Source organism: Podarcis cretensis (assembly GCF_951804945.1).
Source record: "Podarcis cretensis genome assembly, chromosome: 3".
Lineage (NCBI taxonomy): Eukaryota > Metazoa > Chordata > Lepidosauria > Squamata > Lacertidae > Podarcis > Podarcis cretensis.
This window is the reverse complement of record NC_137172.1, coordinates 124,079,717-124,102,823: the sequence shown is the minus strand read 5'-3', so window position 1 is coordinate 124,102,823 and position 23,107 is coordinate 124,079,717. Positions and strand designations below refer to the sequence as shown.

The 23,107-nt window shown below is 44.6% G+C and overlaps 1 protein-coding gene and 1 long non-coding RNA gene across 4 annotated transcripts; one reads left to right on the top strand and one right to left on the bottom strand.

The window, feature by feature from the left end:
• The first annotated feature begins 3,081 nt into the window (after window positions 1–3,081).
• On the top strand, window positions 3,082–18,873 carry LOC307212550 (opsin-5-like). 3 transcript variants are annotated; one of them, XM_079970029.1, is made up of 6 exons: window positions 3,082–3,220; window positions 9,343–9,683; window positions 12,963–13,243; window positions 16,290–16,583; window positions 17,272–17,603; window positions 18,406–18,873. In XM_079970029.1, the coding sequence occupies exons 3-6, from the start codon at window positions 13,171–13,173 to the stop codon at window positions 18,802–18,804; spliced, it is 1,098 nt and encodes a 365-aa protein (XP_079826155.1). In that variant the 5' UTR covers window positions 3,082–3,220; window positions 9,343–9,683; window positions 12,963–13,170; the 3' UTR covers window positions 18,805–18,873. The 3 variants fall into 3 exon arrangements, with proteins under 3 accessions (XP_079826155.1, XP_079826153.1, XP_079826154.1); XM_079970027.1 differs by lacking the exons at window positions 9,343–9,683; window positions 12,963–13,243 and having other exon boundaries at window positions 3,088–3,220; XM_079970028.1 differs by lacking the exons at window positions 3,082–3,220; window positions 9,343–9,683 and having other exon boundaries at window positions 12,436–13,243.
• Window positions 18,874–19,626: 753 nt separating this feature from the next.
• LOC307212743 lies at window positions 19,627–21,016 on the bottom strand. Its single transcript, XR_013837165.1, has 2 exons — window positions 20,220–21,016; window positions 19,627–20,045 (listed from the first exon to the last, which is right to left on the bottom strand). It is a non-coding gene; the product is annotated as an uncharacterized lncRNA (long non-coding RNA).
• Between the last annotated feature and the right edge of the window lie 2,091 nt (window positions 21,017–23,107).

Sequence of the window (23,107 nt, the reverse complement as noted above, 5' to 3'; positions counted from 1 at the left end):
GCGGAACGCCGCCTGCGAGCGGGATCGAACTCCCGCTTCTGGTTGGAGGAGGAGGAGGAAGGAGGCGGTGCTCTCTCGGGTTTCCGGCGGCGCTTGCGGCGGGGCGTTCCTTCACCGGGGGGGGGGTGCGCGCATGCGCCTTTGAAGCCGCTCCGCTCTGGAGGCAGGAAGCTTCCGGGTTCCTTGAAAGCTTTTCCCGAAGCGGAAGTGAGAGTTGCCCCTAAATTATGATAGAGCGACTTCCGGGATTTCAGGGTCGGATTCCCGTATGTTTAGGATCTTCCTCTCCCGGGGGAGCAGATTCCCCAGAGCTGAGGGGGCGCCCTCCCTGTGGAAGGCCCCCCCCCCCCGTCAGGGGCCAGGGAGAGGAGCAGCTGCGCGACTTTTAGGCCGCCTTTTAGCGGGTGGTGCTTTGTTATATTTTCATATCTGGGAAGCCCGGCCAGATGGGCGGGTGCAAATAATAAAATAATTATGTTGTTGTTGTTGTTGTTGTCGTGGTCCTTGCTATTCACAGAGTGTGTGTGTGTGCTCAAGGATGCGGCGCAGGGCTCACCTCCCCCCCCCCGCTCATTTCGCCTGGGTGGGGGAATTCAGATGCGTCTCTCAGTTTCCCAAGTTCCGCAAATGCGAAGGGCAGCGCGTGCGGGGAGAAGCACGGAATGTCCTTGTGGGTCCCTTTGAGGCGCTTTTGGTGGAATGACTGCGGGTCAAGCTGGGACCCGCCCCAAGGCGCCAATTTTCCATGGAGCCGAGCGCTCCCTTCTCAGCTTCCCCTCTTGAAAACGGAGTCGGGCTTGGAATCTCCTCCTGGCTAAAGCAGTCTGCCATGAACATTGCAAGTGAGAGACCGCTTTGCATATCCTGTGAGCCCTCTCTCAACGTGGCACCCCAGGCCTCACTTTCCACCGGAGATTAATCTAAGATGAATCAAGTTTAAACGAAGGTGAAACCAGCATGCTGCAGTGCTCCTGGGGTCAGACTGCAGGCTGCTGGTGCAACCTTCATGTCAGGCCATCACCCTATTTCAGTGCCTCTCATCCTGCCACCTCAAATAATTGTTGGACACTGAAGGGCAAGAGACTTTCTGCTGTTCATGAATTGTTGTTCAATTATTTGCTGATACTTAATTTTATTGTGTACTGTTATATTCTAATGGATTATTGAATATTACTTTATTTGATATAAAGTTTTATTTTAAACTTATGTTTTTATTGTGACATTTTTGTATTGGATCAGATTGTTATAAGGTGTGCAATTGTGTACAGTGGTACCTCTGGTTATGTACTTAATTCGTTCCGGAGATCCGTTCTTAACCTGAAACTGTTCTTAACCTGAAGCCCCACTTTAGCTAATGGGGCCACACGATTTCTGTTCTCATCCTGAAGCAAAGTTCTTAACCCGAGGTACTATTTTTGGGTTAGCGGAGTCAGTAACCTGAAGCATCTGTAACCTGAAGCGTCTGTAACCCGAGGTACCACTGTATAGTAATATAGAAAAGCGGTATACAAATTGAAAGAGAAATTGGGGGGGGGGTAATGAGCCAAGTAGATCAGACCAGCAGCCATAGGAGAAAAGTGAAGCTAAGTACAGAAATTCAGTTCTGTAGATAACTTTTGTGAAAAATCCGGAAGCTTTTCTGTTAGGCATTTCACCTGCCAAAAGAGAAGAAAAAACTTTTTATGTCTGCTACAACTGTGGCTAGGAGATGGATCAATGTAAAGAAATGGACTCACTACCAGGGTTTGATTAAACACTTGCAATTAACAAAATGAATATAAGAAATATGAAGATGTCAAAATGTTAAGAGAATAATTATTATTTTAAAGATTTTAAAAATTAAGACATAATAAAAACAAGCAGGAGAAGCTAATATGCCCCAAAACAGAAGAGGAAGTTGAGGGAAGTCGGGGGGGGGCGGGAATTGGGGAATGGAATTCTTTTTTTATTCTTGTTATATGTCATGATATTTTGATGGAAAACATGTAAAATTCAATAAAAAATATTTTTTTAAAAAAGAAATTAAGTTCTGTACACCTTTCTGGAAGACCCAACGCCATCCATTTTTATAGCTGTCCAGTGTGAGTAGCAGCTCTGTTTGCTCTGAGATTTTCCTGAGAGAGCTTTCACTGAAATGTAAGTTACACATGAACATTTTTTATAAAAACAATAGGTGTGACAGCTCAACTACAGTGCATATAATAAGTCTAGAATGAATAACCTAAAATGAAGAGTGCAACATGAGGTAAGAATGTCTCTGAAGGAGTCCTCATAAAAATGGAAATGTAAATCTTTGTGCATTTTACTGAAAATATCTGAATGCAGGTTGCTGATTCTGCAGGAAATTCTCTCAGAAGCCTCTCCAGGTGGGTTTTGTCTTCTGCCACAATGTTTCCTACTTATATTTCACAACAAAGGGATGAAGGTGCAGATCACAGAATGGATTGTGCCTTTAGTTGAGACAGGCATCTTGTAACTAAACCAAGTTGTAACTGTCATTTGATAGAAATAAGATTTGTTATTGCAGTGAATTAATTTTGACACACCAGAACAATGCAAAGGATTGAAATTTATTCCAGTTTATGCTGAGATGCAACTCATATCAGCCTGCAAACAGTGTAAAAAAATCCCCTGGTGCCTTTAGCTTTGGGTATTACTCAACTGGTGCAGGACTGTTAGTGTAAATGGGTTTGCCTCTGTTTTTTGACACCACTTTCTTGTTTTCCTTTCAGCTTGGCCTTCTCTTTCCTTCCTTCTGTCTCCCCAGACACAACACAAATACAGCTATGAGAAGTTAGTAATCTCTGAGGGTGGGAGCAACACTTTCTCCTTATGTGACAGACACTTATATAGTCTGGCTTTTTCCAGGAGGGTCCCTAGTGTTACAGAAAGCATTAGCAACTATAGGAACATTTGTTTGGTATTTTTAGAACCACAGTATTTGTAGTGTGACACGGTGAGGAAATTTGTCTTGTGACTGGCTCTAAATTTTGTCAGGAGATCTGGCATCTCTCTCTCCAAACATTCAGGCCTGTCTTCCAAACACAAGGTAGTTTGGCCCCAATAGGAACATTGTTCCAACCACTCTACAGTGCAGGAAGCCAGCCAGTGTGTGCTCATGCCATGCAAGGAAGGGTATCTTCTCTTCTGTTCCAGAGAAAGCCAGTAGCCAAAGGCGTGTGGAACAAGCTATTTCTGAGCCTTCATGCAAGCTCATCAGGTATAGAGGGTGGCCGTCTCTCCAGCACTTTAGGTTATGTCCTCCTCTGTCCCTTGCTTCATTTTCTTTGGCCTCCTTGTGTGCTGCTTCCATTTTCTGGTGTTACTATCTGGATGTGCTCTTAGGGAAGAGCAGCATATTGTTTCTCATCAGGGTAGGCTTACCAGGCTGCAACCCCAAGGCCACCCCTTGTTTTAAATCTGCTGCTATATCCACAAATGAGGCAGCTGCAGCTTCTTCTACCCGGTTTTCCCTTGGTCATGCCTAGCGAAGTTGCTGTAACAAACAGTGCTCCAGAGAGGCTGCACAGGAAGGGGAAGCGGGATGGAGATGTACACTGAGGATCCAGGAGAAAAATGGGCAGGAAACACGGGAACTGCTTTGTACCCCAAAGCAATAGCAGGTCATGGGAACCTCTGGGTTGTATTCCAATGACCAATCCAGTGCTGATCAAAATAACTAAAAATAAAGGAGTAGCTCTGGATGCCTTGCTGACTCACACACAAGTCACTGATGCTCCCCTGCCTGAGTGCCTAAGGGCCCCGCTCCTGCCACCCACCACCTGGCCCAGGGCAGGGTCCTACAGGCCTCATAAGGACGGTTGCTGCTGCTGCTGCTGCTGTCCAGGAGAACTCGGAGCAGCGCAGAGTTCTTTTTAAAATGTTTTACAATTTTCTTTTTTCCTTTTTGATTTTTTGTGGGTGGGGGGTGGGTGGGGGTGGATGTTTGGTTGGGTTCGGGAATTTATTTGATTTTGATGTGTTTGTAATTTTTACAGTTTTTTGTTTGTATTGTTTTATTGTGTTCTGTGTGTTTTTTAAAGTCTTATTTTGTTCTTAAGGGGAGGGTCAGGCTGCCGGGGAGTGGCTCCCAGCCAACAAAATAGTTGGGGCGTATTCCACAGGGGGGGATGTACTGGGACAACCGATCTCAGTGATCACAGGTAGGGGATGCTTTATCCCATGTTGATGGAATAAAGGGTTTTCTTGTGTGTGTGTTTCAAAAGGGTTTTCTTGTGTGTGTTTCTTGTGGCTGATTAGCTGCTCTCCCTGTGCAAAGCTCAGAGGGGGCAGGGTTTCTGTTGAGGCAGGTGATTAGCTGTGGGAGGAGCTTATCAGAGCTTCCAGGGCAGCGGCACGCGCAGTTTGATCCATCTTTTAGATTTAGGGGAGCTAGTCTCAAACGTTTGTTGGGGGAGACCTAGGGTTTTTTGGGGGGGAGTTATTTGTCCTGTCTTCATGATTTTTATGATGGAGGACCGCTGTAGCCACCCCCAACGACACGTTCTCAAGATGGAGGGTGAGGGAACAGCTGCAGTCGCCTGCGGTTCCTACGCAATGTTTGCCATCTTGCCAAAGGTTGCAGGCAGCTTTACCTGCAGCAATTGCATGTTGGTTGCCCTCTTAAAAGACAAAGTTCAGCAACTGGAGGAACGTGTAGCTACGCTCCAAAGAATTAGAGAGCTGGAGCTCTTTTTGGAAGCAACAGAGCACACTGTCTCCACCAAGGAGGAGACAGGGGACTCCCCTGAGAAGGAGGCTAGTTCACCAACACAGGAGCCAGATATATGGAGAAACGTGACTCAAAGAAGTAGGAGGCCCAGGGTTTGCTCTGATTGTTTAGAAATACACAATCGCTTTGTGGTCCTCTTCCCTAGCATGGAAGACGAAGAGCAGACTCCATTTGAGGATCTCTCCCTCATTACAGTCGATCAGGTATATGAAGACGAGCAGCAAAGTCAGTCCTCAGGGAATGTGCAGGCGACCTTGGAACGGACAGCTCACGGAAGAACCCCGACCACACCTAAGAGGAGGCATGTAGTGGTGATAGGGGATTCCCTACTGAGGGGAACAGAAGCAGTGATCTGTGGGCCTGACAAGATGTCTCGGGAAGTGTGCTGTCTCCCTGGGGCTAAGATCCAAGATGTAACTGAACGACTGCAAGGAATCATAAAACCCACTGACAAATACCCCTTCCTCTTGGTTCATGTGGGAACCAATGACACTGCAAGCAATAGCCTCCAGAAGATCAAAAGAGACTACGAGGCTCTGGGCAGGAAATTGAAACAATTAAATGCACAAATTGTCATCTCATCTGTCCTCCCAGAAAAATGAGAGGCACAAATACAAGATGGGTGACACCTGGCTTGAGAGCAGTACATGTGAAAAGGATCTAGGAGTCTTGGTTGACCACAAACTTGACATGAGCCAACAGTGTGACGCGGCAGCTAAAAAAGCCAATGCAATTCTGGGCTGCATCAATAGGAGTATAGCATCTAGATCAAGGGAAGTAATAGTGCCACTGTATTCTGCTCTGGTCAGACCTCACCTGGAGTACTGTGTCCAGTTCTGGACACCACAGTTCAAGAAGGACACTGACAAACTGGAATGTGTCCAGAGGAGGGCAACCAAAATGGTCAAAGGCCTGGAAACAATGCCTTATGAGGAACGGCTAAGGGAGCTGGGCATGTTTAGCCTGGAGAAGAGGAGGTTAAGGGGTGATATGATAGCCATGTTCAAATATATAGGAGGAGGGAGAAAGGTTGTTTTCTGCTGCTCCAGAGAAGCGGACACGGAGCAATGGCTCCAAACTACAAGAAAGAAGATTCCACCTAAACATTAGGAAGAACTTCCTGACAGTAAGAGCTGTTTGACAGTGGAATTTGCTGCCAAGGAGTGTGGTGGAGTCTCCTTCTTTGGAGGTCTTTAAGCAGAGGCTTGACAACCATATGTCAGGAGTGCTCTGATGGTGTTTCCTGCTTGGCAGGGGGTTGGACTCGATGGCTCTTGTGGTCTCTTCCAACTCTATGATTCTATGATGGCCTTTCAGCTGATTCCCTGGTGGCCCACTGGAATGTGGAGTTAACCAGGGCTATTGACTGTTTGGCTCTGAAGCGCCCTCTCTGATTGCATGGAGCCCGAACAGCCCCATGGTTTTCCACGGATCTGAGGGCAATGAAACAATCGTTGAGACGGCTAGAGTGCTGGTGGCGGATGACCCATTCTGAAGCTGACCAGACACGGGTTAGAGCTCAATGTCGAGCCTACCAAGTGGCGGTAGCGACAGCAAAGAAGACTTTCTTCACCGCCTCTATTGCATCTGCAGAAAACAGCAGCAGGAGACTTTTTCGGGTGGTTCACAATTTAGCGGAACCACCTGCTACATCGGGGCCAAGTACGGGCCACATGATCTCCTGCAATGATTTTGCAAAGTTTTTTGCAGATAAAGTAGCTCAGATTCGGGAAGAGGTAGACTCCACCGTGGGAGCAGGGCCGGGGCAGGAGAGTGCTAGAGTCCTGTCTAGTCAAGTTGTGTGGGATCAATTCCAATCTGTTACCTCCAAGGATGTGGACAGGCTGCTTGGATGAGTGAAGCCAACCACCTGTCTCCTTGATCCTTGCCCATCTTCCCTGACCCGCTGAAAGAGGTGGTTATCAAACCGCTTCTTAAAAAACCATCTTTAGATGCTGCCAATATGGCCAACTATCGCCCAGTCTCAAATCTTCCATTCTTGGGCAAGGTGATTGAGCGAGTGGTTGCTGAACAACTCCAGGCACACCTGGAAGAAGCAGACCATTTGGATCCCTTCCAGTCGGAATTCAGGGCTCATCATGGGACTGAAACTGCCTTGGTCACACTGGTTTATGATCTCCGGTGGGCTAGGGACAAAGGTGAGAGCTGTTTCCTAGTTCTGCTAGATCTCTCAGCGGCTTTTGACACCATCAACCATAACATCCTTCTGGACCATCTAGAGGGGTTGGGAGCTGGGGCACTGTTATACAGTGGTTCCGCTCCTTCCTCCTGGGCCGTGTTCAGAAAGTGGTGGTGGGGGTGAGTGTTCAGACCCCTGGGCCTTGTGGGGTGCCTCAGGGTTCTGTCCCCTCCCCCATGCTTTTCAACATCTATATGCAGCCGCTGGGGGAGATCATCAGGGGGTTTGGGCTGGGTGTTCATCAGTATGCAGATGGTACCCAGCTCTACCTCTCTTTCAAATCAGAACCGGTGAAGGCGGTGAAGGTCCTGTGTGAGTATCTGGAGGCGGTTGGAGGATGGATGGCGGCTAACAGATTGAGGTTGAATCCTGGCAAGACAGAAGTACTGTTTTGGGGGGACAGGAGGTGGGCAGATGTGGAGGACTCCCTAGTCCTGAATGGGGTAACTGTGCCCCCTGAAGGACCAGGTGCACAGCCTGGGGGTCATTTTGGACTCACAGCTGTCCATGGAGGTGCAGGTCAATTCTGTGTCCAGGGCAGCTGTTTATCAGCTCCATCTGGTACTCAGGCTGAGACCCTACCTGCCCGCAGACTGTCTTGCCAGAGTGGTGCATGCTTTAGTTATATCTTGCTTGGACTACTTCAATGCGCTCTATGTGGGGCTACCTTTGAAGGTGACCCGGAAAGTACAACTAATCCAGAATGCGGCAGCAAGACTGGTGACTGGGATCAGCCGCCGAGACCATATAACACCGGTCTTGAAAGACCTACACTGGCTCCCAGTACGTATCCGAGCACAATTCAAAGTGTTGGTGCTGACATTTAAAGCCCTAAATGGCCTCGGTCCAGTATACCTGAAGGAGCGTCTCCACCCCCATTGTTCTGCCTGGACACTGAGGTCCAGCACCGAGGGCCTTCTGATGGTTCCCTCACTGCGAGAAGCCGAGTTACAGGGAACCAGCCAGAGGGCCTTCTCGGTAGTGGCGCCTGCCCTGTGGAATGCCCTCCCATCAGATATCAAAGAGAAAAATAACTACCAAACTTTTAGAAGACATCTGAAGGCAGCCCTGTTCAGGGAAGTGTTTAATGTTTAATAGGTTATTGTACTTTAGTGTTTTGTTGGAAGCCGCCCAGAGTGGCTGTGGAAACCTGGCCAGATGGGCGGGGTATAAATAAATTATTATTATTATTATTGTTATTATTATGCTGTGCCTCAAGAGGAGCCACCCAGAGTGGCTGTGGAAACCCAGCCAGATGGGCAGAGTATAAATAAATTATTATTATTATTATTATTATTATTATTATTATTATTATTATTATTATTTAGTTTGGCCCTCCAGTTCATTCTGGATGCCTAGCAAGTAATTTAAGTCTATAAGACTCCAATGAACCATCTGGTCCTCTAGTTATTCTGAACAAGCAGGCCCCAATCTACATGTGGTAACCACAAACTATTCACAGCCAGGACACCTTGGTACAGATTCATATCTCCTTCACATTAAAATATGTGTGCAGTCAGAATAGGACTGGGAAGTACAATACGTCAACATGGATCATTCCTACTGCCTCATTTGAAATGCTTCTCAAGGGGGGATGGGGACACCAAAATCCTTGTTGCTGACGAAAGCATTGAACAATGTTTGATTTTGTTCTTCCAAAACAGAAAGAAAATGCTGTAGATAATTGTAATTTCCCAGGGCTACTTTACTTTTAAAACACATAAGGCAGAAATTCCACCACTGTTTTCTGGTATATACTAGTTTATAGACTGTAACCAGTTCTGGTATTTTAAAAGTTTGATACTTTAAAAGTTTCAAAATACACTGAATATTTGACCTTATGAAATAAAATAAAAAGTGGGTCCCCCCCCCTTATCTTCCCTAACAAAATAAGAGCTACAGTGGTTTGTGTGTGTATAAGTGTACATCTGGGAATGTGGGTGGTGCTGTGGTCTAAACCACTGAGCCTCTTGGGCTTGCCGATCAGAAGGTCGGAGGTTTGAATCCCCGTGACTGGACTTAACTGTCAGGGGGGTCCTTTACCTTTTTACCTTTTTTAAGTGTGCATCTAGGGTTGCATCCAGTTCTCTCTGCACGAGCAGAAGAGATGTCTGCTTGCAGAACAGGACTTCTCCTTCCTCTTCCCATCACTGCAGCCCTCCCCACACCCTCAATATCTGCTCTGGAGTGTTGGGCTTTGGAGGTGGGCAGGGGGCTGGAGGACGGGGAAGAGGAAGGGAAAGTCCCGTTGCAAAAGTGGAAGTGGCCTTTCATGGCACATTCCGGATGACAGGCAAAGGAAGCAGAAGAGTAGAGCACTTACACACAAGTTGTTTGAATTGCTAAATTGTCGTCTTTGCAGTTTGCAAGGTTTTATTTTTATACAGGGGGTGTATGTTCATCTTCTTAGGGAACCAGAGTCCTGGTAATGCAGGAGGGAAGGCTTGCTTGTTCAGGACACACCCAGCCCCTGTTTGATGCCGTGCAAGTCTCTGTGTGGTGACACTCACGAGTCCAGAAGGGGGATTAAAGTGCCACAACAGCAACAGTCCAAAGATCTGCCAGCATCGTAATGCATTATGCAAATCTGTGATGCAACCACATTTGGAGCACTGTGTACAGTTCTGGTCGCTTCACTCAAAAAGCATATTGTAGAGTTGGAAAAGGTCCAGAAAAGGACAGCCGAAATGACTGTGGGGATGGAGAGACTCCTCTGTGTGTCTGAGACTTTTTAGTTCAGAGAAACAGCAGGTAAGAGGTGCCATGACAGAAGTTCATAAAATTATGCATAGCATGGAGCAAATAGAGAAAAGTCCTTCACATAATGCGTAGATAAAACTATGGAACTTGTTCCCACAGGAGGCAGCAATGGCCACCAACCTTACTGTAATTAATTAATTAATTAAATTTCTATACCACCCTTTATCCGAGGATCAATATAAAAACACAAAAAACACTGTAACAAAACAAAGCCCCTAACACAGTTTCAAAAACTATAGATAGCTAGTTTATGTAGGATAGACACACACTGAGCCAGTCCATGTAGCGCGCGTGCAACCCTGGACATCTAAGGGCATCACAGACCTTTTATTGTTCAATCTCGAGTGGCGGAACGCCACTTGTCCCTATATAGATAGTTTAATTAGCCAAAGGTCTGGGAGAAGAGGAATTTTTTCACCTGACAGCTAAAGGTATGTAAGAAAGGCACCAGGTGAGGCTTCCTGGGGACAGCACCCCACAAGCAGGGAGCCAGCACAGAAAAGGCCCACTCTCGTGTTGCACCCCTCCACACCTCTCATGGAGGAGGCACACGAAGAAGAGTCTCAGATTATCCAGGGTTGTTGAAAATTGATCACCCGCACACATCGCAAAATCCACCTCCCGTCTGTCCCATCGCCAGCAGAAGCTGCCAATCGCCCACCCAACTGCAGGAGCGTCAGCCAATCAACACCACCCATTGACGCAGAAACCAATAACACGCACAATAGCCACTGATAGCCATGGAAGCAACCAGTCAAACGTCCACCCTATGAACTACCCATGTATAAGATGACCCCCACTTTTTTTACAGAGAAAAACATAATCTTATATATGGAAAAGTATGGTATTTTCTTTCACAATAAAGAGCTCTCTCCCTTTTGCGTTCCTTTGGCTGGGAAGCTCCTTTGATCATGCCCCACATGCAAATCAGGATGAATGCTCATTGTTGTATAACTGCCCCATAAGCAAATCAGAACGAATGCCCAGAAAAGACTGGACAGAGTCCACGTAAGCTTTGTGCAAGCATCTCAGGATGCATGCTCAGTAAACGGGAGGAGTCCTGTGAGCATCTCACTGGGCATGGTGGGAAACAGAGAGTTGAACTAGATTATTCCAGTCTACATAGATACCTTGGTTTACAACCATAATCCATTCCGGAGGTCTGGTTGTAAACTGAAACAGGTTGTAACCCAAGGTACGCTTTCGCCAATGGGGTCTCCCCCCCCCAATTGGTTATAATCCAAAAAGAGGGACACACACTTCAGGGTTTGACATGGTTGTAATCCAAAACGGTTGCACTGTAATCAAAAACGGTTGCAAACCAAGGTACCACTGCATTTGCAATTTGCTGCTCCAGGAAAGTTCCCCAGTAGCATGAGGAGAGCACTTAAGTACCACTGTCTCTTAGAGCTGGTTTTGGGAGTGGAAAGCGAGAGGATCCCTCACAATAGCAATCAAAGGTTCTCCTGCTCAGCATCTTATTGAAAAACTGCCACAACATCCTTACTAAAGAATGAAGAGATTCAGTTTGACATTCATTGCACACAATTCAATGTAAGCTGGCAAATCTCTCTATATATTCCATGCCAGGTTTCCTTCTGTGTTTTGTAATGATCCTTAAATGGCTTCATTACTCCATTAAAAATGACGGTTCAACATATAACCAGGATACCTTGTGTTGTGTTGCGTTTTAACTTTGGCTGCTGCTCTGAGGCTTTCTGTAGGAATAGCTTTGAGTTGGGTAAAGAGGTCAAGATGGAATGTGAAAAACACAAAATCCCATTGATTGTGTTTGCCATCCTTCTAAAATTCATTCTGCATGAATGCTAGTCTAAATAATACTTTCTTGTTTGTCACATTCCTCGTGAAGAATTCAAAGTCTTGTGAATGTTCATGTGAATGTGCTTGTGCAACTGTTTTGGAAAGAATCTTTTGCATTTTCCTAACTACCTTACTTCCCGCCGCCTATTTATAGACGTTGCTTGCTTTCCAAAATCTATTAAGCTGCTAGATAAACAAAAAAGCATGTCAAGTTCAGTACAGCATAAGAATTACTGTAAGAGACAGATTTGGAGGGGTGCAGGGAGAATGGGGCGTAGCTGAGTGTCGGAGCATCACTTCGCATGCAGAAGCTCCCTATTCACTCCCTGCCATCTCCAAGTAGGGCTGGGAGAAAACTGCTGCCTGAAATCCTGGGGATTTGAACCCACCTCTCTCTAACCCAGGGATGCAGGTGGCACTGTGGATTAAACCACAGAGCCTAGCACTTACCCATCAGAAGGTCGGCGGTTCGAATCCCCGCAACAGGATGAGCTCCCGTTGCTCGGTCCCTGCTCCTGCCAACCTAGCAGTTCGAAAGCACGTCAAAATGCAAGTAGATAAATAGGTACCGCTCTGGCGGGAAGGTAAACGGCGTTTCCATGCACTGCTCTGGTTTGCCAGAAGCAGCTTAGTCATGCTGGCCACATGACCCGGAAGCTGTACGCTGGCTCCCTCGGCCAATAAAGCAAGATGAGCGCCACCACCACAGAGTCGTCTGCAACGACTTAACTTTCAAGGATCCTTTACCTTTACCTTTACCTTTAAAATTATCGATAGCAATGGAGCCCATCTGAATTAAATGCAAGTCTAACGGTCAGGGGTCCCTTTACCTTTACCTCACTAACCCAACACCAACTTAGTTGTTTGTTAGTCACATTTTCTCCTTACCTAATAGGTAATAATGTTTAAAATGAACCCACCTCTTACTCGTTTGCATTTTAACAGCTTTTCAAACCAATCTAATTGCATGTAAGGCTGTCCCTACTAGTCTGCTTCATGCAATGGGGCTTGATCTAGTAAACTCTTAGTTAAATCCCAGTTGTGTGTTTAGTCTAGTTACAAGCTTTATCTCCTTTCCTCAAAGGTGCATTGGGCAGCATACAAAGTCCCCCACCCCTTTAGCCTCACAATAACTCAGAAAAGTAGAGATGGCTGAGAGAGAGACTGGCCCAAGGGACACCCAGTCAGCTCTGTGGTTGAGGAGGGATTTGAACCCGCCTCTCTCTAACAAAGCACCAGCTTAGTTGTTTGTTAGTCACATTTCTCCTTACCTAATAGGTTTTTGCCACTGAATATGTAGCAAGGGAGTTTGCACTGAGAAGGAAAGGTTTGACAGCAAAGTACTGGAAAGGGAGGAGGAGGAAAAGAGAGGCTGGGGGAAAACTTTATAAGCCAGCCAGCTGTGAGTCAGCAGCAGACACTGCCTGATTTTCCTTCTGTGCCTCTCAGAAGTGGAGAACGTTGCCCCCAGCTCCTGTCTCCTAAAATGCACCACAACGCATGACAGAGGGACCAGCGTCCAAAGCGGTGGGGTTTTTTCTTCTCAGGGGCTGTCCTCACTGTCTGTCTGCCCAGCAGCCAAGCTAAGGAGTTGCCTCTCCTCCCCACCGCCCTGCTTTCCTTGGCTTCAGAACTTTCTCCATCTCCACCGCGGGACATGGAAGAGCACTACATCTCCAAACTGCACCCCACAGGGGATTATGGAGCAGGGGTGTTTCTTTTGGTTATAGGTAAGTCCTGCCTTTCTGCTCATTCAGGACTGCATATTTAGAGGACTTATAGTGCAAGCAGCAGTGAGGTCTCCATGTTTGACTGTTTATTGCTATAAAGTAAAGTTGCTTCTCTCTTGTTTTGGTACTATGGTGTAATGTTATTTTGTCTTCAGAGGGGTTGGAGGATGTGTGGTTTGAGTGTGGATATAGGGTTTTTAAAAAAAATATTATTAGGTTTTTTCTGGAAACTGAATAATTTCTGAGTTGTATATTTGACTGTTTCATGCATTACAGAAAGACACATACAGGACATGATTTAGCAGCTCATTCAAAATTTAGTTTAAATCAGCCTTCATCAGTCACATGCCCTCAAAAATGTTTTTCTTTCCCTGCTTGGTTTTAATGTATCTATGTGGGCGTTTTTTGTTAGTTAGTTAGTTAGTTAGTTAGTTAGTTAGTAGCTTGCTTTGGGCAAGAAAAAGCATCTAGCAAATTTAATAAATAATAATAATAATAATTTTGGACTATAACTCCCACGAGTTGCAGCCAGCACTGCTACTGCATTCCAAAATATCTGGAGGTTGGTCCATGGTGGCAAAGGCTCTTATAGATGGATGGAGTTTTGCAGAATATGCTGTTGGAAAGGAGGTCGCAGATCGAAGTCAGCTGAAACTCATAAGCATTTTGAGATAAACACACATATTATTTTTGATGGTGACAGCTAGTGGGTGAAGGATTTCTATGTGCAGCAGAGTTTGTGGACAGGGGCATGAGCATGAGGCATGCTGAGGTGCAAGTATCCTACATGGATCCCCTCACACATTCTCCTAATGGTGTCTGAATCTCTGTTGGATGAGTTGGCACAGACTTGTGAAATGAGTGCAGAGACTGAAAAGGTCATATGAAAGCTTTTATCTGTGGTGGCTGCAATGGTCCCCTCCACTACTGAAGCCATCACTAGACACTGTAGTCATAAGCTAGTTTTTGAAAGCTATAATGGGAAGACTTTGCCCTGAAAGGTTGGCAAAATTACATTCACCCTCTGCACTCCCTCCATCAAGGTTAAGGTGTATATATGTGTAAGTAAAACCATATTATCTAAAAGACTCCGCTGTGCCTCATTTTTCCAATGGAAACATGAACCCTGGATAAGGGCAGAGACTCCTGGAATCTCACACCACTTGGGAGAGATTGGGGTGGCCCTTAACAAGATGTTCTCTTCACATCATGTAAATGGTAGAGAAAGTGTTCTGTCTTATTTTCTGTTGTTCACCCTCCGGAGCAGATCTGTGGAGCAGGCACAAGGAGAGAAGCAGAAAGGGTTGTTCTGTACACAAACAGAAGTTCTAGTGCTAGTGGAACTACTTCTTTGGACACCACCCTTTCTTTTAATCCTTCTTTCAAGGTGCTCAGGACAACTTTGTGTCCAGAGCTGACAACAAACTGGCAGTGCAAGCCTATAGACGTCTACTGAAATGTAAGGCTAGATGACTTCATTTTGACTTACTTTCAGGTAATTGTGTGTAGGAACACAGCCTAGATCAATAATTTGACCAAGTGAGTGCAGATGCTACTTAATAGTTTTCACTGAGGCCATGAAACCTTGAGCCATGGCTATCAAGGTTTGGGGGTGGAGGAGGGAGAGAACTTGAACGTTGAGACCGACGGAATCATAAGCTTGGGAGTGTCCAGAACCATATTCCTGATCACTTCCACCCATTTTGTCTTGTCTGAGAATCTGCTATTGAGCACAGAGTTTGCACCAACAAGGGTGTCAGGACTGGACAGCCTTCTCGCCCTCCCCACGTCTTACTACTCTAGGGATTGCTATGCTGTGGAATGGCAGACGACCCCCAGTGGCGTAGCGTGGGGTGTGCAGGGAGGGCCGGCCGCACCGGGCGCAACATCTGGGGGTTAGGGGGCGCGGTTAGGGGGCGCAAATCCACGGGTTAGGGGGTGCAAATTACTTGCCTTGCCCCGGGTGCTGACAACCCACGCCACGCCACTGACGACCCCACCAACATTTTCTTTTGGATGCACATTTCAATTCACCTTTTACAATGTCAAAATAACAACTCTACAGTGTTGAAGAGAGCATACCACAAGTATCAAGACTAGATGCTAGAAAGTGACTGATTTGTGGCTGAAACAGAATCCACTTAAGAAGGTCCTTAAGTGGACTTTTCCTAAGAAACCAGAGGCTTTTCTCTTGGGCATGGTTGGCCAATCGGTGTTAAAGAAGGATAGGATTTTCTTTATGTATGCCACCACAGCAGCAAGAATTCTACTGGCAAAGTATTGGAAGATGCAAGAACTACCTACTCTGGAAGAATGGCAAACAAAGGTGATCGACTTTATGGGATTGGCCGAGATGACGGGCAGAATCCGTGACCAGGGGAAAGAGACAGTGGAGGAGGACTGGAAGAAATTTAAAATATATCTTAAAAACAATTGTAAAATTGAGGAATGTTAAGATGTCAGGGGGTAAGAAGTAAAGAATTGCAGCAGTAACTAAAAAATTAAAGGGAATTTTCTGAAAGGGAATTAAGACAATGGACCTAAGGGTTGCTAAAGAATCATTAAATAAGGATGCAAGGAAGGGGAGGCATGGGGAAGTCAAAAGAAAGAAGGGCATGAAATGAGGAATCTAAAGTTACATGCGTCTAATTGCTATGTGCCTTATCTGTTTTTTTTGTTTTTCCTTTGTTTGTTCTGTTGAGTGTTTTTTACTTGTTTGAAAAATTAATAAAAACTAATTTAAAAAAAAAAGAAAAGAAACAGAATCCACTTTTGCTCTGACCCTTACCTGTCCTTCAGTCACAAATCCACTGATATAAATTCACAAGCTGTTTCATGTTACTTTGGGTAACACATTACCTATTGTGGAGAAAGGCCTGTGAATAAAATACCTACTTCTCGTTAAAAAAGAAGACTGCTATGGCTTCTAAACCTTGAGTTATATAGTATTCACTGGCTGTGGGTCATGATGTTTGCATCTTGCGCTGGTTTGTTGACTGATTGTGAATGCCTGAAAACCACACTGCTTTCCTCCTCCTCCTTTCAGGCATCCTGACCGTTCTGGGGAATTCAGCTGTCCTGGCAGTAGCTGTGAAGCGCTCCTCCCATCTCAGGTCACCTGAGCTCCTGACGGTTAATTTGGCCGTAACCGATCTTGGAATGGCCATCAGCATGTACCCCCTAGCTATTGCTTCTGCTTGGAACCATGCCTGGCTGGGGGGCGATGCAACTTGCATTTATTATGCCCTGATGGGTTTCCTGTTTGGTGTCGCCAGCATGATGACCTTGTCTGTGATGGCTGTAATCCGCTTTCTTGTAACCCACTCTTCAAAGTCCAATAGTGAGTAACAAAGCACAGAAGGGTGGCAAAGGTGAAACAATTTCAAAGCTTTAGACTTCATGTCAAGGCCAAGGGAATAATATTTTAAAGAGCCTATCAGACCTTTTCTGTGTGTTTATAGATTAGATATATTCAGCATTACTGCAGTAAACAATGGGGGCGGATATACAGTCTGGCCGTAAACATGTTTTGAGCTGTAAATTGAAATGCATAATACCATGTAGGAGTTGGCACTGTGGTGCTGGTGTGAAAAACACTGTTCTTCTTTACATTGGCTGTGTACCTCTGCTACTAGCCAAAGATAGTTAACCACATCTGGTGACCAATGGAAATGTCCTAAGCTTCCCTGAGAATGCTTTAAGGAGGCATGTAAATGTTGTCAGGCAATATACACAAAAGTATCACACTAGACGAGTGTGTTCTAAAGTATGTCTATATAGCCATAACTCAAACAGTTATTTTTGACGGAGATCATGTACATAATGTCTCCACAGCCCGAGCGAAGGGTCATGGCTTGCAGGGCATGCAGAAGATCCCATGCTCAGTCCTTGCCATCTCCAAATAGAACCTGGGGAGTCTGAAACCCAGGAAAGCTGGACAACAGAGCGACAGGGATAATTGCCTGGCAGATTTCTATGTTATTCAAATAGTGTTGGTGTCTATAGTCTACTTTCTTTTCTTTTCCTAGGTAATACAATCAACAGAAAAGTCATCCATGTTTCTATTGCCTTGATCTGGCTGTATGCAGCCCTCTGGGCCATGTTGCCTCTGCTAGGCTGGGGGCATTATGGCCCAGAACCATTTGGCACTTCCTGCACCATAGCCTGGAGCCAGTTCCACAACTCGGCTAATGGGCTTTCCTTTATTCTGAGCATGTTCATTCTGTGTACAGTTCTGCCAGCAATTACCATCACCATCTGTTACTTGGGTATAGCCTGGAAGGTTCATAAAACCTATCAAAAGATGCAGAACTTCAACAGGACTTCAAATGCAGCAAAGCTGGAGAAGAAATTGACATTGGTGGGTATGTCTTGTTGTGAGCAGAGTATTTTTGTATTTTAAAGAGCAATAGGAACACAGTGTTCCTTTGACTCAGACATTGATTCTGTCCCTACAGATTTAAAATTATTGTCAAAATATTGGGGAAATGCCAAAGCACTTATGGATGCTATGGACTGGGCTGTTTGTGTGTGTTTGCCTTCATGCGTGGTTTGTGTTCCATTTGAGTTGCAGACATTGAGCAACTCCTCTGTTTTTCAGTTGTTAGATTCATTGGTATGAAAGTTTATTGTATTAACGAGAAATAATATTATAAATAAATAAATATTTATACCCCACCCATCTGGTTGGGTTTTCCCAGCCACATACATACTGGGGACTAACTTAATGATGAACCTGTAAGACTCTCAGATCTTGCAATACATGGGCTCATAGAGGAAGCATGTGGTATATATATTGCTATTGTGTGAGATGCTGAGGTTCTGGCATATTTTCTTCTATAGGACTACAATTTGAAACAGGTGACATTCCATTATGATGTAAAGCATCTGATAAACACAAAGGATGCTGTTTTTAATTTCTTATCCTGATCTTGTGTTATTTTATTCTGCTGGAGGGCTGCTGTAGTGCAGAGGATACTGCTTTTGGGTCTTAGGATAAAATGGACAGCCTAAAATGAATGCAAGAGCCAATTGTTTAAATATCTCTTAAATGTTAAAGCACTAATCCTTCATTTCTCTCTCACTGATTCAAAATAACAGATAGAGAAGGAGAAAATATAAAAAGCCAGCCAGTAACTAACTATAAGTGGTTGTTTTTACAGATGGCTGTACTGATCAGTGTGGGATTCCTCAGCGCATGGACACCATATGCCGCAGTCAGCTTCTGGTCAATATTTCACTCCAGTGAATCAATACCACCCATCGTTACCTTGTTGCCATGTCTTTTTGCTAAATCCTCAACAGCCTACAACCCTTTCATTTACTATGCTTTCAGCAAAACTTTCCGCCGTGAAATTAAGCGCCTCCAGTGTTGCTGTAGCCAGAAAGTTTACTTTAGCACCAAGCATGCCACCAATAGCCATGTGTCAGTGATTTGGTCAGGAAGGGATAACGCGCACATTTCTTCATTCAGAAAGACAGACAGTGGAGAAGTTCCAAATCCATCCGCTGCAGCTGCAGAAGTCTTATTTGAAAACGTTGCTCTAAAGTCCAGATCATGAAATCTCCCAGGGAAACACTGCAAGGGCAGTAATTCCTAGGAAGTTTATAATAAACTGCTTGCAGGATAATTCCGAGGTCTCTGTTCTTTAAAAAAAAAGACCTGCCGGCAAGAACTGAGGAATCTCAAGGAATTTTGAACACATGGACTAAATTAGAATTTGCTTTATTAATAGCTGGTAGAGGAGGTATTTAGGCAGTTAAAAGAGATTGTAATGTTAGTGAACTTGGCATTTGTTTTTGTGCTTTTGTTGGACTGTATGGGATGCTGAGCTCAGGTGTCAATGATGGAGTCTCAAGAGGCACAGGCGTCTTGAAGAATAAGAAAAGACCTTTGCTTAACGGGCTGTTAACACCTCCCCCTTCGATACTTCTATTAAGGCTGTTGAGCAAGAACCTTACAAAAAATGGACTTTTCATAAAAGGGTCGCTCTATCTGTCTTGTGCATGTCATCTCAGTAATGGATTTGTGAGGTCACAGAACTGGAAACCGCCCATATCTCCCGTAAGGCCACCAACTTCAGACTCTACAGAGGCTATTGAGAAGGAAAAGAAAAAGGTAGGCCAGGCATAGGCAACCTTCGGCCCTCCAGATGTTTTGGACTACAATTCCCATCATCCTTGACCACTGGTCCTGTTAGCTAGGGATCATGGGAGTTGTAGGCCAAAACATCTGGAGGGCCAAAGGTTGCCCTTGCCTGAGGCAGACTACCAGGGGTAGGAAATGGATATTTGTCAATCTGACAAGCAAACAAAGCTAGGGCAACGAGACTGAACCGAAAGGGCAAGAGGCATGTGAACAAACAGTATGAAACAGCAGGACATAATTTCACCACCTTTCTGTATCAGTAACATTTATTTTAAATTGTAATTTGCATTTCCAAAGATCTGAAATGTATTTCAGATATAATGCCGTCTTATATGCAAAAATTTTAAATTTACTCATTTCATTTAGATTCTTTGATAGATCTTACATACATATGTAATAATATTGCAGATGATTTCCCACTTTCTTAGAAAGCATAAGGCAACACCAGACATTGTAGATGACTTAACAATTTTATCAACAAATCACAATCAACACAAGATATAAAGTTTGTTATGAGACAGAGGTTTACAGAGATTGCTGCCTCATTTCCAAGCATTTCTCGATATCATCAAGAACTTGGACAGCTGCCTTTGGGATTCGGGTTCCAGGGCCAAATATATTGGAAACACCAGAGGCATACAAGAAGTCATAATCCTGTGCAGGAGAAAAACAGACATAAAACATGCATGCAAACTTTGTAAAGTAAAATTCTGCAGAACATATGCTAAAAGAGCAGAGTTTAGCGATGGCAGGTCAGGAGGTAGCACACGTGGAGAAGGGAAAATAACTTGGTATGCTAGCTATGGGGGAAAACAGTGATGCTCTCACCTACGCAAACCCCGCCATGTGTGCAAAGTCCTAGTGACTACAAGTTCAAGCAATCTCTGCTCTAGGTGTTCTCCTATGTAACATAAAGAATGAAATCATCAAAAGTGGTAAACATTTTTACCTCTGCTCCAAGACAACCAGAGACTTGTGGCTCTATACGAATCTTTTGCCAGGTGCAACAATTATACCAAGGTCAAGAGATTCAAAGCAGAAAAGCAAATTCTACCCCACTCCACTCGCCATTCCCCCCTCCAGCCCTTTCTTCCCTTCTTCTTCCTAACTATTTAAACCAATTCATGAACTAAGAACTTCTACATTGACCACTAATAATGAAACATATGTTGTAGATATTTCCCCACATTTATTATGCTATTTTTGTGATATACAAATGACATAAGAATACTTGGTACAGTATACTCATTTGTATAACAATATTCTTGTTTATAACCCCACCCCACCCCCACCCCCCAGAAAAAAGCAAATTCTGGAAGAAAAATTATATAGTTTCTATTTCAGTAAAGGAAACTGGTCCCTTTTTTCTTCATTTCTTAAAATGTTTATGAATATTTTTTAAATTTAAAAAGTGATATTTAAATTATTTGATTATATTGGCAGTTTTCGAAAGCTTTTGGGAGGCTGCTTCTCAACTGCATTGTTCTGTGAACCTTAAACCTAGAAACTACAACGCTTTCCCAAATTTGCTGAAGGATTTCCACATTTCAAAAGCTAGATGCTATTTTAAAAGCCTTTCAATGGTGTTCATTTGCCTGGAGGAGGAGGAGGAAAAAGTAGATGGAGACCCCACCTCACTGGGAACAATTTAATCATCTCACAACAAGCCATCTTGCGATGGTGGTGCCTCCACACATGAGGAGAATGTCTGAGCGGCCAAGGGACAAGCCATTTTGTGGCCAGCAGCCAAGGTGCTCGCCCCCACGCAATGCACATCCGCATCTGGGCCACTTCGCGGGGTGCCTAAGAAGAGAAAGCAAAGGAAGTGTCAAACAATATGGAAAAGAAGAATGCATAAAACCTAACACTGCATGCAGACCCACACTTGTTTTCACAGAGAAGAGTGACAACAAAACACTAGGCACCAGCGTGCACCGCTGAAGGCTGCTACTGGCACTTAGGTTAGACAATATGGGCGCCCAGTACAGAGAGGAACATTGCCACCTATCGATGACATCTTCCAACTCGGGAATCTGTAAAATCATCCCAGTACAATATATTCTGATAGTTACCTTTTGTGCTAACAGTAAATTGAAACAATAGGTGCAAATAAATTTTTAAAAAATTATTTTACAAATTTATAAATTGCTTAAAAGCCCAAGGCCCACAAAGCTGTGTACAAAAATCTAAAATACCAAAAAAAAATGTTGTGGCTGCTTCTGGCTTCCTTTCCTGCCTTAGATATATATTCAGGTTTTATTTAAAGAATGGCTGTCTTTTTTCTGGTTTTCCTTAGCTTCCTAATCCCCACCCCTTTGCCCCTCAGTGAAGGAAATCAGGCTGAGAGACTGACTTCCCCTAGCAAGGTTCACAGCTGAATGCCTCTCCACCATCCCAAACATCTCTCTGGTCCCCCCCTGGGAGAGATGCTCTGGACCACAGCCTGCCCCCCAGGAATAAATACCGGGCAGGGGCTGCTTCCCCGGCTGGGCCCAGCAAAGGGCCGGCTGAGAGGCAGCCAGGCAAGGCTGCGCTACCACCTCATCTCCGCAGCCTTCAAGGAAAGACCCAAAAGCACAACTTGACAACAGCCAAGAGGCTGCCCCAAGGCCGCCCCAAGGTCTCTCCCTCCTCTTCCTCCACCTCTTCCAGGATGAGCTCTTCTGAAAGGGAAGAAGAAAGAGAAGGCTGCCAGTTAGAGAGGCTTTCTGAACACATCCCTAGAAATAGACTTTCCTTCTTTTTCGCCTGAGCCTACAGGGAAACAAAGAGCCACATGGGATATGATGGTCTACAGCTCAAAACAGGCCTAAGAAATCTGAGGGACTGGAATCAGCTTCTATGGGCTGAAAGGTTTTGCCTCGGAAGTCTTTTCGAAAAGGGGCCTGCAGGGGGCACACTTTATTTTTCCTTGCCATCCGCAAAATGGCTTTTCACAATCTGGTAAACCTAGAAAAGAAAGAGAAAAAAAGCAGAATTCAGTTGTGCATCAAGGCCCCGGCGCACCCCCAAGAAGAAGGAGAACACACGGAGACAGAATTTGACTCTGAAGGTTAATGGGCAAAATTTAGGCCACAACTTTATTGAGGACAGCAATGTGAGTGGTATTGCGTTTCATTGTTGAGGTTTTTTTCAGTGATTTTACCCCAGGAAATAGGCCCCCGAAACGGACTTTGGGCACACATACAACAAAAACCATAGTAACACTAATAACACAGTTTGACAATTCAGATTTGGATACACTGATATACCTATGACTACACCTTTTTAACAATAATTTCCTGCCTCCCTCTCCTCCCCCTACTTCCCACCATTATCCGCCTTATCGCTTAAATATTCCTTCCAGATTTCTTCATATTTATCCATTCTTAATTTGCGTCCACATGCAATTTGTTTGTATGTCGCTAGTCTGTCCATATTATCAATCCATGTGCTCAATGGAATCTTTTTGCGGCTCTTCCAAATCATCAAAACAAGTTTTTTTGCTTCTAATATAGCACGGTACATCCATTATTATTTTTTTGACCCCTTGTAATCTCCCACGTTTCCAGAATATAATTTAGAATTAAATTTAATTCCGCTAAATAACAATTTCTTTTTATTACTCTTGCTATAAATATCCTCACCTCACACCAAAATGATCTTATTATCGGGCATTTAATCATCATATGTACTAAGTTCGCATTTTTACTCCCACATCTCCAGCAGTTGTCTGT